This window comes from Cryptotermes secundus, unplaced genomic scaffold (genome assembly GCF_002891405.2).
Source record: "Cryptotermes secundus unplaced genomic scaffold, Csec_1.0 scaffold1350, whole genome shotgun sequence".
NCBI lineage: Eukaryota > Metazoa > Arthropoda > Insecta > Blattodea > Kalotermitidae > Cryptotermes > Cryptotermes secundus.
This window is the reverse complement of record NW_019739242.1, coordinates 254,866-279,786: the sequence shown is the minus strand read 5'-3', so window position 1 is coordinate 279,786 and position 24,921 is coordinate 254,866. Positions and strand designations below refer to the sequence as shown.

General features: G+C 42.7%; 2 protein-coding genes across 3 annotated transcripts in view; one reads left to right on the top strand and one right to left on the bottom strand.

The window, feature by feature from the left end:
* The window catches only part of LOC111871890, a 197,643-nt gene extending 179,129 nt beyond the window's left edge, over nucleotides 1-18,514 (bottom strand). Inside the window, exon 1 of the mRNA XM_023865273.2 lies at nucleotides 18,302-18,514. Within this exon, the coding sequence (XP_023721041.1) occupies nucleotides 18,302-18,380 (79 nt within the window). The 5' untranslated portion in view covers nucleotides 18,381-18,514. The remainder of the gene's footprint in view (nucleotides 1-18,301) is intronic.
* The window catches only part of LOC111871874, a 141,295-nt gene that overhangs the window by 107,643 nt on the left and 8,731 nt on the right, over nucleotides 1-24,921 (top strand). For both annotated transcript variants that reach the window (XM_023865257.2, XM_033754441.1), the window contains exons 3-4: nucleotides 13,166-13,350; nucleotides 22,475-22,590. In XM_023865257.2, coding sequence (XP_023721025.1) covers nucleotides 13,166-13,350; nucleotides 22,475-22,590 — 301 coding nt within the window. The remainder of the gene's footprint in view (nucleotides 1-13,165; nucleotides 13,351-22,474; nucleotides 22,591-24,921) is intronic.

Genomic DNA, 24,921 nt, shown 5'->3' with positions numbered 1-24,921 from the left:
CACTAAACTGGACAGATACATGTATTTTTTTTTTCTCATAGGGTGAGACTGAGTCCACTAGGTACTGCGGCTACTGTTTTGATTATTGTACCATCCCAAGATGATAGATGATGATTGTGGAGCAATCGGTGGAATGAGAATTGGCAGGGGAAGCCGAATTACACCGAGAAAACCTGCCCCAATGCCACTTTGTCCACTATAAATCCCACATGACACGTCATACCCGGGCCGCCGCGGTGGGAAGGGGGCAAACAGCCTGAGCTATGGCAAGGCCCCCAGATGCATGTAAGCCTTTCATTAGATATACTGAAAAGTGGGGTATGCTAATTGCAAGCTACTGATCTTAATGAGCACTTTCATATATACGGACCAAAATCAGAGCTGGGGAACTTTTAGTGCAGATCCTGTATACCAAATTTTTGCCATCCTTTGCGGAATCCCTCTTCCTTTCCACTATGCTTTTCATTTCAGGCGCTCGGTGCAAAGGCCGATTAATAGTAAAGTGAATATAAAAATTAAACATTTAAAATGTATTCCAAATCGATATAACTCAGCACATAACGTACTTGAGTGGCATTCTTGAGGTCTGCCCCGGTAAATCGAGGTTTATTAACAAATTTTTACGTTTCCCTGTGTCGCTCCAGGCGAACGCTGAAGCGGTCACAGGCGGAGAGTGACTGGTCATTGCTGAGGGTAAGTAAAAAGAGTAAAATTGTCCCTATGCTTAACTAATTAAGCACTACGCCATGGAGAAGTATGGGGGAGTGGATGTATAGATCCATATTTTCTTGACCTGAGCACTAGCTGGAGGTGAGTGGTCAGCTTCACGCCCGAAAGTTTTACCCCTGGAGAAAGAGCCCCTGATACCCATTGGAGAGGAGGCTTTGTCGGCCCCAGAGCCGGTCTAGACTCTGTGGAGAAGAGATAAATCTTGCCCCTATCGGGAATCGAAGTCTGACCTTCTAGCCCGCAGCCCGTTTTTATACCTACTGAGCTTCCCCGACTCCGCCGACCGCTGTTTACTGAATGTGGTTAGTGAATGACCGCCTCTGTGGTCTAGTGGACAGAGCTCCTGACTACAGACTCTGAGGTCCCTGGTTCGATTCCCGGAGATACCAAGTTTTCTGAGGAGTAGTGGGTCTAGAACGGGGTCCATTCAGCCTCGTGATGAAAATTGAGGAGGTACTATATTTCAAGGAAATAGCGGCTCCGTTCTAGAAAACCGAAATATGGCCGTGAGGATTCGTTGCGCTGCCCACGCGCCACCCTCTATCCGCTAAAGTTGGCACTAACTTCGCCGACAAGCGGCGGTCGCTCGGTCGGTATTGTTCGCTTGCGGACTCAAACCAGAGCGTTTAGTTTTTATTTTTTAGGAAGGGAATATATTTTACTGCGCTACCGAGAGAGGCGAAATTTGAAACCAATAAGGCGGCCTATTCTATGATACTGGTGAGTAGCATTGAGCACCCCACTTGTCTCCATTAGCCTCGCACTGAAAGCATGGCGTGATACTTAGGGTTCACGACTAGTTCATCCCTAAAAGCCGAATACTGTTTTAAAGTGTCCAGAAAGCTCACAGCTTTACGTTAGTTAGACAGGCGCTCCCAGCCAATAGAAAATCGCGGGAAAGTGACCAACACATGTTGTACAGGAAATTGTTAATGTCCGTTTCTCAGAGCGACACAGAATTACTGGGATTTTGGACTTCCCATCATCCGGAATTCGAGGTAATATAGGACACGACGTTTTGGAAAATGGATCTGTTTCCGTCAGTTTCAATCAGTGATTGAGATTAGCTCTTTTCAAGGGACCCAACTGAGTAGGTGTTTTCCTTTCTCACCTGAAGACGGAAACAGATCCAGTTCCCGAAACGTCGTGTCCCCTATTACCTAGAATTCCGGACGATGGAAATAGTCCAAAACCCCCGTAATTCTGTGTGTCATCCACCATCATCAGAACCCTTTAGAATCGACAGTTATGATTAATTTAAGACACGGCATGTGGGTCTGTTTAAAACAAAAAAGAGCGCTCTGGAATGGAAAAGATGATGGCTACCGGCCTCGGCACAAATTTCCAGCACAGGGCTCGTTTATTTCAGAAACAAAACTCCTTTTATCGAATTGAAAATATCGATCACATTACAATTTCTTATTACATGCTAATTACTTCTACAACATAGGTTATTTATTATTCCGGCGTAAGAGAATTTTGTAACTGGCTAATAGTAAATGGCGACAGGATAAGCATTAATCCACAATTAAATAACGCAACTCATGCTGGCATTATTCAATTCAGGCAGCACGAATGATGTCATAAGATACCGCATTCACTTCACCAGATTGGCCGCTCCAGAAGAGATGCACAGGAATGCGAGACGGAAACAGGCATAGCATTATCCATGGAAGACGAAAGAAGAACATTATCAATCTAGGCTAACTAGAGCAGGTGTCAGATTAAGATCATTCTACTTCAAGATGTTCTGATGCTTAGAAGATAAGAAAGCGATTGTGAGTTATAACATGACTTCGTCCGACAAGTTTACCCCGTCTATTTTAAAAACAACCCACGTCAAAATGTTCCGCAAGGCAGGGTGACTGTAACAAGGCGTGGCGCATATGTTTACAAGTAAGAAATCGTTAAACGACCTCATAAAAATGCGTATCTTTATTAGAAAGATGCCTTTTTATTAGTTTGCATGCCTTAGTTTTCCCGTTCGCATTGGTACGTTGGTTCGGATGTCGTCTGTTTACATTGACAGTGCAGAACTTAACAAACAATCGTCCTGAATGAAGGCCCTATATTAACGAACACCGTTTGTTAAGTGTGTGTGTCACCTATCATGTGCTTTCACTTGAATGCGGACAAGAAAAGATGAACAGAAAGAGATAGATTTACGCCAAGAGCATAATTCAGACCGGAGCTTGTCGTTTACCATTGCGCTATCTGGACTTCAAAGAGACACGCGATGTCATCAGTTCTGTACCTCTTACTAATACCGAGAGATGAAGTTACAGTTACACTGGAGAAATACAAGAACATGAAATCTGAGTTCCTTTTTTGTCAACGGTAAAGTTTCATATTGCCATCTTCTGCGTTATGACATCGAGTTGTCTGGTAGGCGGTAATGAACGTTGCGGAGGAATATACTGCTTCCATCTTCAGGGTACTATATCCTTCAGATGGGAGACAGTAGGCGTGTGGTCTTCCTGGAGATATTATTATTAACAATGGGCAGGAAATTAAAGAAGTACAAAGATGGGATGCCCTCTACAGGTACGATATTTCATTCAAATATTTTACATGGTTCGAAAGTTATTGGGAAGATGTGCAGACATGATGGTTTTAAACAAACCGCAGTTTCCTCTAAGTAATGGAATGGGTTGAACAGATTACAATATTTTCTTAATTATTTTGCGAATGTTTCAATTAAGGTGTAAAAAATAAATTATCAGTGCTAGTTACATGTTTAAAAGCGGCCTCCGTAGTCTAGAGGTAACGTTCCCACCTCATGACTCGCAGTACGCGGGTTCAAACCCGGCGGAGGTCGTGGAATTTTTAAGGGCGGAAAAATTCAGGGAACAAGTCCTGCGGGAGGGACTTTAAGCCGTGGGTCCCGTGTCGTAGCTTTACGGCAAGTAAAAAAACCTCATATCTCCTAAGGAGGTTACTGAGCCAAATTCAAGGACATTTCCCGCCCAACAGTAGTCTCTAACGCCTCTGATAGATGGGGGAAGCATTATAGATACCGCTAAGCCAGTAGAGGCCGAACTCGCTGGCTTGGTCGGGACTGATGGTAAGCACCAGTATCGGTAGGGTATAGAGACTGGTAGAATATTGTGACATGTTGATCCCTACCGCCCCAGCTCCACAGCGGTAACTTAGCGCTCGCGTAATAGGTGAGTAATCACCCCGCAATGCGCAACGCGCGGTGACGTCACGAGCGGAGCCGAAGAGAGCCGAGCGGAGCCGAAGATAGCCGAGCCCCCGTAACCTGGTAACTATGCAGTGCTAATGTGGCTACCAGCGAGTTGTACTGTAACAGTCGCCGAGTCGAGTTGTACTGAGTCAGTCAGTGAGTCCTGGAAGCACAATGGATCAATACTAGTCTAAGTGCATGGGGAAACCCACCCTCTCCAGTAACTAACTAACTAACTAACTAACTACAGGTTTAAGGAGGAAGGCTTCGAATTGATCTCCCATCCATAAAGTTTTCGGAACATCCCGCTATATATGACTGGGGGAGTGGAATATTAAAGACACTGAATATCGCGGTTGAGTGGTCAGCACTTCCACTTCCTGTTCGGGAGGGCACGGGTTTAAATTTCGGCCTTGAGACCGGATATCCTGGCTGAAAGTTTCTGTGGTTTTCCCTAGTACCCGTGGATTAATGCCGGAACAGTACTTCACTATATGCCACGGCCACTTCCTTCCTCATCGTTTCGAATTCGTTATTCAATTATCATCCTATCATTCGACGTTAGAAATCTGAAGCATTGAATCTGACTCGCTTTTAGATTACACGTACAGAGGGTATGATTACAACACTGTACATTGTTCCAGGCTTTCCGTCAACTGATTGGTTTTATTGACCGCCTCTGTGGTCTAGTGGTCAGAGTTCCTGGCTACAGACCCAGAGATCCGGGTTCGATTCCCGGCGCTACCAGATCTTCTAAGAAGTAATGGGTCTGGAACGGGGTCCACTCAGTCTCATGTGGATAATTGAGGAGTTATTTCAAGGAAATAGCGGCTCCGGTCTAGAAAACCGAGATTAACGGCCGTGGGGATTCGTTACGCTGACCACGCAACATCCTCTATCCGCTAAAGTTGGCACTAACTTCGCCGACAAGCGGAGGTCGCTCTGTCGGTATAGATCGCTTGCGGACTAAACCCACTGAGTTTTTCTTTGTTGTTGTTGCTTTGATTGGTTTTATTACACTAGTAAGGTATTTAAAGTTGTCCATTGGTTTGATTAATTAAGCACTATGGTATGAAGGCATAAGGGGGAGGGGTGAAGGTAGCGCTTCAATTATTGACCTCGACACTAGATGACGGAGAGTGATCAGCTTCACACCTCTGCCGCTTTACCCCCTTGAAAACAGCTCCTGGTACCCAAGGTATAAGATGCTGGGTGGGGCCCAGAGCTGATACGGACATTATGAAAAATAAGAAAATCTCTTGCCCCTACACGGAATCAATCCCCGACTCCTCGGTCGTCCAGCCCGTAGCCTAATCACTATACAGACTGAGCTATCCATCCGCCTTTATTACAATGACAGACATACAGAATACAATAAAGATGTTTATTATACTGGTATATATTTTTATCATATTCCATTTTTCAGTATTAATGATTAGCATACAAGTCTAGTATTCAAAGGGTGCAGTCACAACCACTGCTATTAAAATCGAAAATAAGACACAGTAAAAACGTCACTGTAATTATGACCAATCAAGTGAAGACGGAGAAGGAGCCAACCTGCTTCACGTCATGTATATTAAATAGCCTGCATATCGCCTTCTCTTCAGTGCGTAGTACAATGTACAGCAATCCCTCGCCAGCAACGGGGGTTACGTTCCTGAAAACTACCGCGAATAACAGAGTCGCTGTTGGCACAGTGGACATTGGGGAGGGGGGGAACACTGTTAGCCACTCATCAGAGCTAAACTAAATTCAACGATGTTTCTTACTTACTTACTCATGGAGCTGAGCCCTTCTGGAGGAGCCGCCAATGCTGCAGCTACTCAAGAATTTCCCAGCATTTTATCGAACCCGAAGGTTCATTACCCTGTTCACGAGAGCCCTCCACTGGTCCCTATCCTGAGCCATACCATCCCATCCTGTCTCTCTAACATCCATTCTAATATTGTCCACCCACCTACGCCTTGGCCTTCCCTGTGGTCTTCATCCTACCGGCTTTCCCACCAATATCCTATATGCATTCCTCGTCTCCCCCATTCGTGCTACATGACCTGCCCACCTCATTCTCCTTGACTTGACCATTCTAATTATACTTAGAGAAAAGTACAAGTTATGAAGCTCCTCATTATGCAGTTTTCTCCAACCTCCTGTCACTTCATCGCTCTTTGGTCTATGGAATTTCTGTCAAAGCTCACATATCCTACTACCTTATTGCAGAGACCTGCAGTTCTATAGACCTTGTGCTATTAATGTTAGAATTACGCAATGCAAGTTTTAACAGTGACATGCAATTGAACTCATGAGGTTCCGCGTTGAACTTGTGCTCTGATGGCCATACGATGAAATCCTAATCGAGTCGGTAACTCATATCACATGCAATTTATATATGTTTCTCTGTGAAAGGAAGTGTGAGTCACAAATCACTTTGATTCAATGTTTTTGATGCCATCAGACAAAGTAAGAGTTACTTATCTAAACTGGGAGAAAACAGTAGAACAATCATGGTCAGTAGATGAGTTATATTGGTGTCTAAGTAAATAATAAGAAAGTATGTTTCTGCATGATAGCTGTTGCAGTACCCTTAAGCAGCAATGTCCACAGAAATGACGCAGACGAAGCAATTAAATACATGAACTGGGCACAAGAACTCGAAAAACATTTGAAGGTTTGAAAAAGTGATAGTAAAATCATTAGTGGAGAAGTGGTACTTGAGGGGTTTTTGTCCTCTTTTGCGCTACATCCCCAATTTGGGCCCTGGCCTACCTCCATGAAACTCTCCGTATCACTTCGGTTTACCAGATCTTAGACATTCGGTATGTCTCCTTGGGCGGGTGATCAGCTCGTCACACAAACACAGAAAAACGCGCGCACACATACACACACATTGAACATCCATGCCCTGAGTTGGATTCGAACACACGATCCCGGCTTCCGAGCGAGAGAAGACTGTGCATGCCTTAGATCGTTCGGCTACCGTGACCGGCACTTGAGTTGATCCATTAAATCGCCCAACAACAGCAAGAAAGGGACAATTTGAATAATGAATTATATCAGAAGCCTCTTCGACGAAAATTTTATTCAGTAAAAGTACTAAAAGCCGGTCACGGTAGCCGAACGATCTAAGGCATGCACAGTCTTCTCTCGCTCGGAAGCCGGGATCGTGTGTTCGAATCCAACTCAGGGCATGGATATTCAATGTGTGTGTATGTGTGCGCGCGTTTTTCTGTGTTTGTGTGACGAGCTGATCACCCGCCCAAGGAGCCCTACCGAATGTGTAAGATCTAGAAAAACCGAAGTGAACGGAGAAGTTCATGGAGGTAGGCCTAGGCCCACTGGGGCTGTAGAGCCAAAGAAAAAAAAAAGTACTAAATGGATAAATATGGAGCTCCAGTTTCCAGAAGATGCAGCTGTGAAGGATTCCAGAAATGCGAGCAGAGGATGTTTCCTGATAAAATAGCCACGGAACCAACTGACATCGACAGTCTACGAAGATACAATCAAACAGGAGATTTTATGTACATGAAATAGTTATGGAACCAGCTGACATAACGAGTGCTTATGAATAAGTAATTCGTTCAGGACAATGTCGAAACAATTACCTAACTGAAAGTAAACAATCGGCTTATCTTTCAATACTTATCGAATCACAGAAGTATCACAGTATGTAACCAAACTGATGAAGGTGGAACTGATTTTTTTCAAATGTCATGCTGAAAACAAGGATTGTGCCTGTGCTTAAAATAGTAATAAAAAAGATCATAAATGTAAAACTTAAAAATGGCCAGAAACACTCTAAAGTAACGAAAGCTGTAGACATAACTGCAATTAAGTACTAGGACTACAGCGCTGTGTTTACTCAAGGATGGGAAGGCCTCGCTTGTTACACTGAGGTTAAAGTGTAAGATAGCAAAAGAATTAATTATGAAAGATGGAATTCCGTCAAGACCAACACACTTGGATGGTTAAGACGCTTATTAGCCTTGCTGACTTGTCACAATAACAGGGATAATCCCACACATCTTGGTACATCAACAAGAATTAGAATTGGAGAAAACTCCTCTTTCCTGTCATATAAAAAGACGATCACAAGACTGTATAGTCGTATCACGTAAATAAGATACGAGTGGGCCGTCGGCTTCCCACGCGGCAGCCCGACTACGACATGAAGTAAGGTCGTGTGGGATTTGCGGTGGACGGAGAGAGACTGGGGCCGGTTTCGTTTGATTTCTCATGCCAGTTCTTATCCCACAACCTGTTCCATATCAACATTCAGTAATCATCCTATCATAGACGCCTATATATTTTCGATATTGCCTCGCTCACTCACTCATTCACTCATGGAGATGAGCCCTTTCTAGAGAAGCTGCCAATTGTGCAGATACTCAAAAACTTCCCAGCATTCTATGGAACCCGAAGGTTCATTACCGTGTTCACAAGGGCCCTCCACTGGTCCCTATCCGGAGCCAGATCAATCCAATCCACCCCATCCCATCCTATCTCTATGATCCATTTTAATATTGACCACCCACCTACGTCTAGGTCTTCCCAGTGGTCTCTTTCCATCTGGATTTCCCACCAATATCTTATATGCATTCCTCTTCGCTTCCATTTGTGCTACATGCTCTGCCCATGTCATCCTCTTTGACTTGATCATTGTAATTATGTTTGGCGAGGAGTACAAATTATGAAGCTCCTCATTATGCAGTTTTTCCAGGTTCGAGGCTTCTTATGAACTTCGCTTAGTGGAGGATGGAGTCCAGCTGGGTCCACTCGGCACGGCGGCCACTGATTCTTATGATCTTCCGTAACAAGCTAATTTTTTACGGTGAGGAGGTTATACCCCCACGCCCAACACCCAAACTGGAGGACCAACCATTGTCGGTTGTCCGCGACCGCTTATTCAGTATATTCGCAGCTGCCCTCCAAAACTGGAGGGCGTCTCCTCCATCCGCAACCTGAGGACGCGCCATGCAGTGGTTACAAGGGACCCACCTAACATACTTTCGATACTGACAGCATCGTTAAATAACCAACTTAGAAAACCTAGGAGTGGCTCGACATTCTTGACAGTGAAATTTCGCAGAACATCACGGTAGCATGGGTAGCAATCCTACTCCGTGCTGGGAAGGTGCAGAGTTCAAATCTTGGCTCAGAGACCGGCTAACCTGACTCAGGGTTTCCGTAGTTTTCCATACGAATGCCGAGATAGTGTCATACTGAGGCACAATTGCTTCCTATCATGTTCGCTCCGATTCTAATGTACTAAACGAGTCATGAAATAACTAAAACAAAGAAAATATTGACGGAGTTCCCAGTAGGTTACATATATTACATTAAATGCAAGGGTAAAACTGAGATAATAACTCCGCGGCTTTAGTCTGCAAGCGAACTATACCGACCGAGCGACCGACACTTGTCGGCGAAGTTAGTGGCCTAGTGGTCAGAGTTCCTGGCTACAGATACAGAGATCCCAGGTTCGATTCCCGGCGCTACCAGATTTTCTGAGAAGTAGTGGGTCTGGAATGGGGTCCACTCAGCCTCCTGAGGATAACTGAGGTGCTACTTGAATGGAGAAGTAGCGGCTCGGGTCTAGAAAACCGAAATTAACGGCCGTGGGGATTCGTTGCGCTGACCACGGAACACTCTTTATCCGCTAAAGTTGAGATAATAATAATAATAACAATAACAACACAAGCATAATAACAGCAGTGGATTCTGTTTGAGACATTCAAATCGTCAGCTGGGTGAGAATATAACGTGGCTCTTTACAACGTCTTGCGTAAGACTGTATGGCGTATAATACCCAAAACAGAAGGGGATATTTCCTTATTATTGTATATGGTATCAGTGGTGTAACTTGAGTTCATATTCAGCCATTGTCGGGTCAACGCCTCCATCACTGGAAGCAGAAACAGGGACTTGGCTTGGACATTCGTGCGTACGATAACCTTAGACACATGTACACTATACGTTGGGCCTCATATCTGTCCACAGACGGAAGCACCCCAATCTTAGGTTTCTTTTTAAACTATCCCTTTCATTTCACGCCACTTACAATCATAAATTTATCTGTGACACGTTTCTCTCACGCTCGGAACTGCTGGGGAATATTGAATGCCAGCAGACGCATGGATCGTGAAACTATAGACTACATACTGCTACGCTACCCGAAAATAATTCAATTTGTCACATGTTCCCTGAATTAGAAGAGAAAATTCTTAACCATGCTGGGACTCGAACACCGACTCCTCAGTCCTCCAGTTCGTAGCCAGTCGCTATATCGACTACGCTATCCCTACTCCCGGCAGTACAACAGTGAAATAAACAGATAACATATTCGTGCCGAAAACGTCGCAAAAATGTGTTTCATTATAGGCCTGATGTTTGGCGTGAAAGTCTAATACGTTTCTCCTAATAAGTTACGAAATCTAAATTATTTATCATAATTTCGGTACAACTTTTCGAATAGTACATATACCATTCTTGTATACAGGCGTATTTTACCGTAATACTTGTATGTTTCGAAGTATCAGTCCGTTATTTCCTATATTTTTGACATTTAATTGCCGTTCTCTGTTCCGAAGAGAGGACGAGAACCGTAGGGTCTCTAGCTGTGTACGTGCGTCTGTACTGCAAAAAGAGTCCCTCCGTCTGTCACACAGATTCAAGACAATGTTCGCATGCTCCGCTGTCTAGCGACACTGCAAAACGGTGAGGCTGTGCTGCTGAAAGTGAATAATAATAATACCAAAGTTTTTCTTTCTATTTTTGAAACCTTACCTCAAAGTTCTCCATGGAACGGTCTTTCCTTCGCACCATTCAGTGCCGTATTTTTTAAATATTTCTCTGAATGGCTTTAGCAATATACCAATGTCGTGGAGTCATGCAACTGTTACATTGCGTTATCTGTCATCAAATTGTCGCCATCATAGACCAACCAGTGTAATTACATTGTCTTTCCGTGACTAAGAAGCAGCCAGATTTTGCGTGTTTGTATATTTTTGTTTCACGCCTTTTCAACAGATGTTAATAACGTGTTCATTGTAAGATATTGGGAATGAAGGCAACAGTAGCTGGCGCTTGTACTCTGAACGACATTGAATACGCTAATATTACATTGTGGCATCCCGTTGAACATAATTTATTATTCAGGAAATGTCGCGGTGAATCAGTGAAATTTGTTGAATATTAAATACCACTTATCACATTTCTGACATGTGAATGTTTGGCACAAACGTTTTAGCTTGCCTTATTGTGATTTTATACTTATCTCCCAGTGATGGAACCTGTTGTCAGGTGTTTATAGGCTGTTCTCTACTGACCGGGGTTTGATCAGTGATTGAGACTAGCTTTTTCTAACGGGCCCAACTGAGTAGGTCTATTTTGCCCCATCCACCTGAGGACGAAGACAGATCCAGTCTCCGAAACGTTGTGGTTTTCTGTCATATATACCAGACGATGGATAGAGTCCAAAATAAGAAACCTTACAGTTCTGTACAGCGTACACCATCGTCAGAATCCTTTCAAGTCTATTAAATACCTTACTTCCGGATGTATGAAATGAAGGAGTTTCCTCCGAAAACTTGGGCGAATCTTATACATCGGGGTATGGGAAGTAATTGTAAAAATTAAATATGTAAATATCAAAACCACGGCCTTTTATAAACACATAATTATTTTCGTTCTACATGTTAGATGCACGTTGCTTCCTTAATAGTTGTAGCAATAGAATGGCGCCTGGAAATACAGAGGGTCGTGAAGATAGCTACCGTCTCACCCGACATATTCGATGTTCTTGATCTGAGCGTGAACTGTAGAACTGTGGGTATGGTAGCGACTTGTCAATACTTCCTCCAAGTGCCTTATTTCTCACATTTCTTCCACCTTATTTTTTTGTAATGTAATTAGAGAATAGTTTTATGGCCACGCTTAATTTATTTATTACACTCAGGATTTGTGTATATATCCACACACACACACACACACAGAGTTCACAATGGTTTCTGTAGCGTGTTCTGATGTATGGCTGTATCCCATTTCCCACGATATTATAATTTCTGTCCGCTTGTCACAATTAATTCATGCATCTTACATTGAATGTAACTTTTAGTAGAGCCTATTGTAATTGACGATATGATCTTCAAGTCATAAGAAATATTTTCTATTATCTCACATGGACATGACACACAAATGGGCATCTTACGAGATCAAGCAATACTAGGCAGAGACCAGAGGCCCAGTGAAGGGTTACTTTTGCCTACTTCCGTATTTTGTAGGCACGCTCATATACGTGTGTTTGTGTGTGTTAGTTCATAATAACTTTTGGACAATGATGGAATTTAAAAAAAAATTGGAAACATTGTGTGATTTGAGGGCTACCTGGGATAGTACTTCTAATTCTGTGCTACTGTCAGTACCAATATGAGATATGACAATTTTGAGGTGGTAATGTATTAACAAAATTTAATGTAAAAATCATTGAATTTGGCATAATGACAGATCTATGAATAATGCGCAAATTTTGTTGGTATTTTCTTTTGTAAACGTATGTAATATTGCATTATTGTAGCCACATGAAATCTGAATTTAACGGCCCGTCTGGTGACATAACTAGTGAACCACCGAATCTAGGTATATGCAGTTTTTTTTAGAGATAGACTGTAAATAAACTAACGCCTGATAACTCTCGAGTCGTGGGAATTTATATTAAGCAAACTGTTCACAAAAAAATAATTATTAATTCATACGGCTTGACTGTTCCTTTGTAATTTTTGCCCTGCCCTTTGTGCACAGAAGGGAGCTAATGTTATTAGCTATTAGCTAATATTAACTTCTTGGGGTGCACGCGGTAGCGTAGTTGGTTGAGGCCCTATGCTACAAGCCGGAAGGTTGCGGGTTCAAATCCCGATGAGGTAATTTGATTTTTTCAGTTGACCTAATCCTTCCGGCCGCACTATGGCCCTGGGCTCGACTCAGCCTCTAACAGAAATGAGTACCAGGAATTAATTAAATGATTTTCCTGGGGAGTAAAGCGCGGCCAGCGCGTAAGGCTGACAACCTTACCGCCATCTTTGAGCCGATTGTCTAGATAACGTGGGACCCTCGACGTCTCACAACTCTATGGGCCTTCGCGGCCTGTTACAGGGACAGCTTTACTTTTTTTTTACTTTCTGTAAAATTCTTCTTGCCGTCTTTGAATGAAAGGAAATAAAACAGGACCGTAACATGAAAATGTCTTGTTTACAGGGATGGAAGTGACATGTTCAGTAGTTTGCAGCTCCTGCGGCTCGAACTGGAGTTGCGACCCACCTTGGGGCGACCTATGGCCCCACTGAGATGTATTCAGCAAGACATTCATCAGCAGCGGGCAGTCTGCTGCAACAGACTTCCGCATCACCATTATCACCATCACCACCACCACCTCCATCAAGGTATTGTTCTTTTATATATATATTTACTAGCAATCAGAATTAAACACATTCTTTAAGCTAATTTGCTAATTTAAACACGGCCCTCGTGTGCTTATTGTATCGTGATGAGGGCTCCTCCAATGAGAGATCCTCTTCAACCATCAAGTAGATCTGCTGGCCATAATTCTTTAGCCTTCTTCGTTGTTGTTGTTCCCATAGGGGCTGCAGTAATGTATTGCTATGGTGCCCTAGTTTATCGTGATGTTTTATGCTTTTTTCTTGGATGACTTCTTTGATGAATGGTACATTGAGATCGTCATGTAGGGTCTGATTAGTCACATACCAAGGTGCATTTGTGATCATCCGCAGTATTTTGGACTGCCTTCGTTGCATTACGGCTATGTTTGATTTACTAGCGCATCCCCATAGTTCGATTGCATAGGTCCAAATAGGCTTTATGGTTGTCTTGTTNTGCGAGGCAGTTGCTGGATCATCATGGCTGGCAAGAATGACCGTGTCATCAGCAAATGTCCCTGTTGTAGTGTAAGTAGTCGTTGGTAGATCTGTTGTGAATAGCACGTATAATATCGGGCCTAAAACGCTCCCTTGTGGGACTCCAGATTGGATGGTGAAGTTGCTGGATACCTCCTCGTTAACTCGTGTTCGGAATTCTCGGTCAGACAGATATGACTTGAGTATTCTAAAGTATTTTATAGGGAGCACCTTTTTGATCTTGAATAGGAGTCCATCAAGCCAAACCTTATCAAAGGCTTGGCTTACGTCTATAAATATTGACATGCAGTACTGTTTGTCTTCTAATGCTTAGTTTATTTTATGGATGATTCTGTGTGTTTGTTGTATTGTAGAGTGATGATTCCTAAATCTGAATGGATGTGGAATTGATGTGGAGGCATCCATTCATCTGACTTTAGGTCCATATTTAGTCTCCGACTAACCGCTTGAGCTTTGGCGCGGCCCTCCCAGAAGATAAGTTTCCTATTCATCACCGTAAGAACAAGAAATCTCATAAAACCATGACTGCTTCATATGCGAGCATTGCCTATTGGTAACATCTTTTCAGCAGAGGATGGGATCCAAAATTGTAGTACCGAAAATCTGGTTGACACCCTAAGGTTGGCCACTCCAGCTATGACGTAGCAATGCAATATTTGCAGGAGAGAGGCGAAAACAAACAAACTCCGTGGATTTAGTCCTCAAGCGAACTATACCGACCGAGCCACCGCCGCTTGTCGGCGAAGTTAGTGCCAACTTTAGTGGATACAGGGTGTCGAGTGGTCAGTGCGATGAATCCCCACGGCCGTTAATTTCGGCTTTCTAGACCTGAGCCGTTATTTTCTTGAAATAGCTCCACAGTTATCCTGATGAAGCTGGGTGAACCCCGATCCAGACCCATTATTTCTCAGAAAATCTGGTAGCGCCAGGACTGGAACTCGGGTCTCTGGATCTGTAGCCAGGAACTCTGACCACTAGACCACAGAGGCGGTCAGGAGAGATGTGAATGCATTCCTCAATAATGTGGCCTCAAGTGGCCTACTGTATCAGTCCTCGGTGATAGTTGATAATCGAACTCGATGAAATTATAGGAACAAAAGCCTGCCCCACTGAAACTCTGTCCACCACAAAACCTACGTGGACCGGTCGTCCGAGGTGAAAGCCGACCGACGACTAGCTGCGTGAAATATGTCACAGCTAATAATCATTCTAACATACCGATAAGAGTTTCCTCAAGGCAGGTACTAAACAGTCTAGCACTCCAGCACGTACAAGCGCCACCTATTTTTGTCAAGCCCGTTTCTTAACCTCCCCCGACGCGGAAGAGACACAGATGCACCCAACGGCAGGAGCAATGTGCGGGGTTATGCGGAAGACGACGCGAAGCGCGACGCTACTGAAGTCATACACAAGGAATTCGTACGAGACAGGGGAAGGAGAACAGATATCGATTGAGGCCCAAGTGTGGGCCAATGAACTGACATCGGTCACAAGACAAGTTTTTATATTTCCCTAAACACAACAAAGATTAAGGGAGTGGGGGTACACAACCCATCGTCCTATAGGGAGCAGTGACTTATAAACGGTATCTCTGTAACCCATGGTGAAAACAATACATGTCAACGGCTATCTTACAGAGTCAAATGAAGAGATGGAGCAAATGTGTCACTAAGTTGACAGTAAAATACTGTTTGCCTTTCTCCCGTGTTTCACTGATCTGGTTTGTTTCAAAATTAATTATAAAAACTCAAATACTTGCACGTATTTTGGTAGGACTCCTTTGGCAGCCTCATTGCAAGGTCGCTATGTTCGCAGAAGAGGAAAACGAAGGATTAAACCTGTGCCCTACGCGAGATTAGAACCAGCAATTCCAGCGTTTGAGCACCGTACGTGGCACGACTCGCGGCAACTGATCATTGTCTCATCCTTACAATTACTCCCAAAGACGTTTAACGGTTATTATCCTTTGCTGCAGAAAAAAGCATGTGAAGAAATTATGTCTACGTTCTTGTGTGTGTGTGTGGGGGGGGGGCGGTTCTGTTCACTGCCTGCATTTCCTTTGCAGCATACATTATAATGGCCATTATTCATATATTGTGTGTAGTATGAATTTTATTTCAGCTTGCAAACATTTTGGGAGGGGTTCGGAGAAGAGCGCGAATCGAAAATTTCCCCGTTTTGACAGTATGTAGTTAAAAATTTTGACCTTGTCGCTACAGTATTTACTTTACAGAGACTGTATTCCTTTGCGCATTTTTCGCCTTTCTCTTAGGAAATCACTGTGCCTTTCAATACTACTCGTAGCTAACTAACTAATTCCATGGAGCTGAGCTCCTTGAGAAGTCAACAGTTGCTCACCTATTCAAGAATTTCACAAATGCCCCCCGTTGGTCCCTAACCTGAGCCAATCAATCCAGTCCATACGACCCCATCCTATCTCTCAAAGATCCGTTTTATTATTATCCTCCCACCTAAGTCAAGGTCTTCCTAGTGGTCTTTTTACTTCTGGATTCCCAATCAAAATTATATATGCATTCCTATTCTCCCTATTCGTGCTGTATACCCTGCTCATCTCAGTATCATTGACTTGATCATTCTAATTCCGTATTTCAGCATCCTGTTGCACAAACGTCTATGTATCACAGTTAGGGCACGCGGTAGCGTAGGTGGTTGAGGCACTATGCTACGAGCCGGAAGGTCGCGGGATCGAATCCCGATGAGGTGGAATTTTTTCAATTTACCTAATCTTTCCAGCCGCACTATGGCTCTGGGGTCGACTCAGCCTCTAACAGAAATGAGTACCAGGAATACTCTTGGGGGTAAAGGGTGGCAGGCGCGTAAGGCTGACAACCTTACAGCCATCTGTGAGCCGATTGTCTAGAAAATGTGAGAGCCTCAACATCTCACAGCCCTATGGGCCTCCACGGTCTGTTACAGGGATACCTTTACTTTTTACTTACTTATGTATCACAGTCCGTCAATAAGGTAACAACCACCTGAACACCTGAAGATGGCCATCTATGGCCGAAACATGTGTTAAGCGTTAAATGGTGAATATTTTAATAATTGTTGCATTATTGACGGACTGTGATACATAGACGTGTGATCATTCTAATTATACTTGAAGAGAATGAGAAGTTATGATGCTCCTCGTTATGTATATTTCTTTTCCACCCTCATACCACTTATTCCGTCTTCGGTCCAAATATTTTCCTCAATACCCTCAGTCTACAATATTTCTCCCTTAATGTTAAGAGACTAAGTTTCACATCCATACAAAACAACTTTTTACTAAGGGTTTTTATTGTAAAGAATTGTATATTTGTAATTATACAGTAGGTGCAAAAGAATTAATTATTATAGGAAACATGATTCGTCTTTGTATTGCATTTTCTTTTCAGTCATAAAAATTCAAAAAGTAATACCTAGTCCAATTATAGGCCTGCATTTTACAATTTTATATGCTTTAGTTACATTTGGTAGGCCTAAATCTTTATGTACTGTATGAGTAAGATGGGAGGGATACGCACTGCATAAGTCTTTATCGGAAAAAACTGAAAGTTTCAGATCACTTGGAAGATCTAGGTGTAGATGGGAGGATAATATTAAAATGGATCTAAAAAAAAGTCGGATGTGACGGTGTGAACTGGATTCATTCGGCTCAAAATAGGGACCGGTAGGGTGAGAGAATGTGAACCGTGTTCATTTGGTTCCGATCAAGGTCCTATTGTAGGCCGCGCCATAGCTCAAGCGGTTAGTCACTGGCTTCCCACCGCGGCGGCCCGGGTTCGATCCCGGGTCTGGTCAAGGGAGATTTGTGGTGGACAAAGTGGCGCTGGGGCAGGTTTTCTCCGAGTACTTCGGTTTCCCCTGCCAATCTTCATTCCACCTATTGCTCCACAATCACCCTCACCTCTCATCTGGGGTTAGGCCGGAAGTGGCCGCAGTACAAGGGACTTAGTCCCACCCCACTAGCAATAAAAAAAAAGGTCCTATTATGAGTTCTTGTGAATACAATAACAGATCTTCAAGTTCCAAAATGTGGGGAATTTGACTTGCAGATCAACTCTTGACTCCTCGTGAAGGGTTGTCCTGCATGAGTTAGTTCATTGCCTTCAACCCTCGTCGTATTACATGTTAGTTTACGGCAGTCATTTACTGTCAGACCCCTTTGAACAACTGTGTAACTTGTAAAAGCTGTAACTGATACGGAAAGTGACGTCCCACATTGGTACCTTCAGAAGAACTTACATTACAGAAAGAAACAATCTCATCTCTCCCGGTTGCTGCTTCTTTTGATATTTCCAAAACCATCTCAGTTGAACTTTGTGGCCAGCTCGCACTTTCCACCAAGCAGACTCAGATCCGAGGATAAACAGTAGTGTTGAGTCCGCATAAAGTTCGTAGCTGACATTTGAGATATGAAATGTAAACCAGCTGCAGGTCTACTCGTACTTACGTGAAGCCTCCTCACTATATGAACGACTGCAGTGTTTCCTGACGTCTGGCCTAGAGATCGGTATTACAGTATCAGACATCTTAACGATCCCACAAGAAAGGACACATATAACAACGCGTTTAATGAATGTCGCAGCACCAGTAATATTAAAAGGCTAGAATTTCGTTAAATACAGTATAAACAATCTCAGACTTATTTTGTGAAACACGTGAAACACGAGCTGAAGCCTGCGGCTCTAGACACTGTTGCCAACATGACCATTATTTTAACATAGTTCATGTTCTTGTTTAGTTATTTAATATCAACAGACTTTCATTTTGTTTAATTTATTTATGAAATAAATAAAAATTGTAACACTGCAGTTTATTCAACAAATAATAATGACCGCGTGCATTAGAATTAATAAGATTCATATTGTGTGATGTTACTAAACAACAGGTTCTGACACTGGATTTAGGACTGATCATTTATTGGCTCGAGACTTGAGCCGCGGAAGACGAACAGATGTACACAAAATTGCAGAGATATTCAGATGGCCTATTTTCGTACAAGACGTCGAAAGTGTTTCGAATTTAAGGGGGCAGAGGGCGGACACAGAGTAATTCAACATTGTAAATGTGTCAGTTAATTGATCGTAGGTTCAACTCAATAAAATCCAAGTATTAAAATATGCAACGTGCATATTCCGTCAGATGCTTTTTATTGAGTAAATTTTTAGAGATAAACGGTAACAATGGCATGTTCATAATGATCTTAAGTTGTTTAAAAGCGTTTTTCAGCTCTACTGGTTATATTATTTTCGAATGAGCGGAGTAGATGATTATGAATGTTGAGTAAATGATTTGGAGGAAAGCGTTATAGTTTATTGGAAGGTATTGTAGTAGCATGGGTACGCGGTAGCGTAGTTGGTTGAGGCACTATGCTACAGACCGGAAGGTCGTGGGTTCAAATCGCGGTGAGGTCATTGGTTTTTTTTTTTTCAATTGACCTCATCCTTCGAGCCGCACTATAGCCCTGGGGTCGACTCAGCCTCTGACACAAATGAATAACAGGAATTAATTAAATAATTTTCTTGGGGAGTAAAGCGCGGCCTGTTACAGGGATAGCTTTACTTTTTTTTCTGTAGTAGCATGCTTTTGGAAAAGCTGAAAAGGCCACGAAATATGTAATTCTAGAGCGCAACGCTACACCACCTCCCCTAGTAGAAGGAGAGTGACCAGTAGCAGTCAGACCCCTCCTATTGTCGAAGAGGAGGCCCCATTTTAAACACATAGAAGCCTTGGAAAGAACCTAAAGAGACCGCGCTGGCGAGGACAGCAGCAAATTATGCGACAGACCGACACCAACTTGCTTTAAGGGAAACTTGTTGGAGGACTACCCTTCTTGTGCCCTCATCACCCGAAGTCTCTGATTCTCACAATCCACGTTTCTCGTTTCCTAGTTACTTACAACGTGTGGCAGAATTCTAGCATTTTGTAATGACAGTTGACACATCAAACTTCTCGAAATTAAATTAATAAAAACAAATAAATTCCGTGGCTTAGTCCGCAAGCGAACTGTATCGACCGAGCGACCGCCGCTTGTCGGCGAAATTAGTGCCAACTTTTGAATTAATACCCGATAAACTTCCAGGAATATTTGCTACCATTCTGCTCAGAAAATTTCGTCTTCCCATCGCCCATTTAAAAACAAAAGTTTTATTGTACATGAATTCGAGATATCTGTGAACATCAAGTATAAAATAATATTTGAACCAGAGGGGGAGGAAGTGACCAGAGGCTGAACAAATTCCACAGTGAGGAGCTTCGTAATTTGTACCGGTCATCACATATTATTAAGACGAACAAATAGAGGAGGATGAGAGGGGCAGGGCATGGGAAAAATGAGAAATGCATGCAAAATTTTAGTTGGAAAATCTGGGAGACCTAATTGTAGATGACAGGTTAATACCAAAATGGATTTTATGAGAAGCAGGGCGAGGGTATGGACTATATTAATGTCGTTCGGAATAGGATGCAATGATGGCATCTTCTGAGCAATGTTATGAATTTTCAAGATCTGCTAGGCCAGTACTGCGGTATAGTATTGCACTAGAATAATATGATTCAGACCGACTGTGTATAGTCTGGATACTGAAACAGCATCGTTAAATAACTCATGGAAAAGGAAAACACGGTTTATTAGTTCCAGTTTCATAACAACGCTGAGGTATGATACATGTATCCCACCAATAGTGCTGATCTTGAATTTTCGTTTTGTAACGTCTTTGATAATTACACAACTTTTCTTTTTCGGCACATTTTATGCAAAACAGCAGCAAGGCAAGCATGTGAAATACATACCGGTATTTCCTGTTCTGTTTAATGACAACTGATGAGCTAGTGTACGATGCAGGACTTCCCGCAAGTCGTTGATCTGTTCTGGCGGAAGAGTCGGACGTATCTCCCGTCTAGTCAAACAGCGGAGATTCGGACTATTTGGGGAAGCCATTAATCTACAGTCTAAATACATTATAAATGAAACTTACCAAGACGGCAGAACACGATGTAACTGCTTTCTGTTATTAAGCATGCATTCCTGGCACCTCTGAAAAATTTCTCCGGAAGTAAATTAAATTTCAAGGAACTGGAAACCCCTGCCTCCTGTGTAAGGCGTCTGAAGGATTTTCGAGGAGGGTTTTTAAGTCCAACTCCAATTTTATTCAGTTTCTATTCGACGAATACTCGGCGTTAAGATTCGACCCTATTTCAGACGAACTTCAACACATGAATGCCAACTTTACATCAATGCCAGGACTGCGTGTGGAAGAATGGAGAGCTTTTCCAGAATATTCTATAGCGGATAAGTTTTCTGGGTACATTTTATTTGTAATGTGTTTAAGGCTGTAGGATCTGGCTTCAGCTTGTAGTTAGTACCACCATGGCCTAATATGAAGAGAGCTGCGTGCGAGTCTTCCGCCTCAACGCCTCGACTACTCGCGGGAAAGCCCCAAATTGTCGCACTGTAGCTAAGCAAATCAAATTTAGTACAGTGATTGCTTGGGAGCCGGGATAACGTAGTCGGTATAGCGACTGACTATGGGATGGACGACCGAGGGGTTAGAGTTCGAGTCCCGGTAGGGTCAATAATTGTCTGTTCTCCACAGCGTCCAGACCGGCTCTTGGGCCCACCCAGTCTCCTATCCAATGGGTACCGTGGGCTTTTTCTCCCCGGCTGGAGGGGGACGGCAAGGGCTTGAAACTGACCACTCACCTCAAACTACTGCCTAGGTCTACAAAATATAGATATATACACTCACTCCCCCATACGCCTTTATGGCGGAGTGTTTAATTAGTTAAGCACAGGGACAAGTTTACTTTTACAGTGATTGCTTGGGGGCCGGGATAGCTTGGTTGGTATAGCGATGGGGTAGGGGCTGGACCACCGATGTTTGATTCCCAAAAGGGGTAAAATATTTTTCTTTACTCCATAGCTTCCAGACCGGCTCTGGGGTTCACCCCAGATCGTCCTAACCAATGGATACCGGAAGCTCTTTCCTGGGGAATAAAGTAGCCGGAGCATGAAGCTAACCACTGACTTCTATCGATTGCCGAGGTCGAGAATGGAGGTGCTATACTTCCACTTCCACATTCTTCTTCGTGACGTCGTGCATAACCTTACTTTCTTTTACTTTAGAGCAATTGTTTATAAACATATGCACAAATTTTCGTGAATTGTACTTTTTGTATTGAATACCATGAACATGCCACTGTTTTTTTTTAATTCGCATAGTGGGGGGTGGAGTCCAGTTGGGTCCACTCGGCACGGCGGCCACTGATTGGCCTATTGTAGCCTGCCCTGGGTGATTATGATGATGGAGAATTTGGTGGAATGAAGATTGGAAGGGGAAACCTAAGTACTCGGAGAAAACCCGTCCCAGCGCCACTTTGTCCACCATAAATCCCACTTGACCAGACCCGGGATCGAACCCGGGTCGCCGCGGTGGGAAGCCAGCGACTAACCACTTGAGCTATGGCGCGGCCCTGCCACTGGTTTTACTTTCAGCATACATATACACGTATATGTTCATTTTCAAGTGCTTAAGATCTAGCTGTAATATTTGAATAGTTAAATTCCACCACTGATGTCTGTGATAACTCCAATAATTTTGACATTTTCTGCTCCTTTTTTCAGATCAGAGAGGTAGCAATTCAGTATTACAAGAATGTTTGTCGTGTGAGAATGTTCCAATGATTGATGACCTTCTCATCACAGCAAATACCGACATTTCAAGCATGAAATCTCATCAGGTAATACAGTAACAATAATACTACTTAGGAATAGTATTATATAAAAAGTGATTTATTTATACACTTGGTAATCGGCTTACGACCGACTTCCGTTCTGACTGACAGGTAGTAAGTCGATCTGGTCGCATGTCGGCCATATATTTATTAACAGTATTTTTTTAACCTTTCTAATCTTTTTATCATCTTTATAATTTATTTTTAAAAACTTTTACATTTTAATCATCTTTTATTTTTTATTTTTCTGTGGTCGTGAGTCGACGACCAAGTGTATGTACTGTCACCATACAACTATGTAACTTACTTGTTCATAATATAGGTGTTAAATATTTGAAGAACACTGTCATCTTGTATGTGACGCCATACAGTGGGGCAGAAATCTATTAATGTTTTGGAGGAACGTTCTGCTTCCTTCTTCAGGGTTCAGAGAGTAAACCAAGCAATCAGTAAGCAGAGTAGCTAGCTGCATTTTTGGTTTACTCTTCAACCTTGAACATGGTGGCAGTACATTCCTCCGAAACTTGGATAAACTTCTACCAGACAGCACAGGGTCACATTTCAGAAAACAGTACTCTCTGTAGTCACTGTTATAAGAACCTCAAATCTGACATGTTACAAACATTTATTTGGCTACATGTTTCTGCATTACTCAGTGTACGTTATTAATTTGCTGTAATTGTTTGTGAGAAACATATCCAAAGCTTGCTGACAACCAGAATTAGAGGTCAAATCATATAGACAAATCATATTTACTTACCTACATTTTATGTAATTGGTTTCAATATACATTACGATAGTTGTGTAGTCGTATGTTGACAGTGGCACTGTATGTGTGTGTGTGTGTGTTTGTTCAGTATGTAGGATGATTATCTTTTGGGCTGGATAACCAGAGAATTTGAGTCTGATCTTCAGCAGGGATAGAATTTCTTCTCAACCACTCTGTACAAACCAATTGTGGGTCATATAAATTGGGTACAGGGGAGTCTTACTTCGATGCTTGAGTGACCTGAGCATGGAGATCACCACTCACCTCTTTCTAATGCCAAGGTTAAGAATGCATGAAGCTACTATACCTCCACCCCCCCATGTTATCATGGCATGGTTCAAATTATGCAACGGGATAGTTAGTTAGTTATTGGAGAGGGTGGGTATCCCCATGCAATTAGACAAGTATTGGTCCATTGTGCTTCCCTCTATGATATTCTACCAGTCTCTATACCATACCGATATTGGTGCGTACCATCAGTCCCAACCGAGCCAGCGAGTTCGGCCTCTACTGGCTTGGCGGTATCTATAATGCTTCCCCCATCTATCAGAGGCGTTAGAGACTACTGTTGGACGGGAAATGTCCTTGAATTTGGCTCAGTGACCTCCTTTGGAAATATGAGGTTCTTTTACGTGCCGTAAAGCTACGACACGGGACCCACGGCTTAAATGCAAATGGATAACTTTCTTTTCACTTTTATATAGTATCATAACATAGTGATCAGTTATATTATTCCATAGACAATACTTGAAAGCATTTTATACGTTATAGTCTAGTGTGGTCTGCAGATCCCTAGGGGCCCATGAGGTTATTTTTGTCTGCCTGTTATTATTTTGTCATTAAATGACAATACAATGTAACCGGTATTAAATATTTTGTAAATATGTTATTAGCATTAAAATATTTTAAATAAATAATTTTATTCAAATCTGTTTGAAGATGATATGCAGATAATTTAGACATGGAGGGGTGAGGGTCCATGAGTGTGCAGTAGTTCCTAGGGGTTCCGCAGATTCAAAAAATTTCAGAACAAATGCATTATACCATTGAATTGTAATTTAAGTGACAACATAGAGTTGATTTTAAAGTACAGGGTGTTCCTAAAAGAATGGTGGGATTTCATTGCTGTATATCTCTGTCAGTTTTTGCTGATGAAAAGCAAAACGTATATGGATTCATAACATGGCTCTCAAATTTTCATTTTGTATATCACACTCTTTCCTAGTTCCATTTCCGACAGTTAGGCAAACGATGGATTCGACGTGCTGCAGGTGAAGATGCCCTCTTTCTCCAGTGGCCACCCTGGTCCCCGGGCATAACTCCATGTGATTTCTTCTTGTGGGGCTATGTGAAGGACATGGTTTATGTACTCCCATTGTCCCAATCACTCTAGGATCTCCGAAACAATCAATCGTGCTATGGAGACCATCATATCTGAAATTCTGCAGCAGGTGTGGCAGGAATTGAACTATCGCATTGAAATGTGCCGGGTAATGAAAGGTGTGCACACAGAGGCACTTTGATGGATGCACATAAAATTTGGACAGTTAAGCTTCTGATTGACTCAT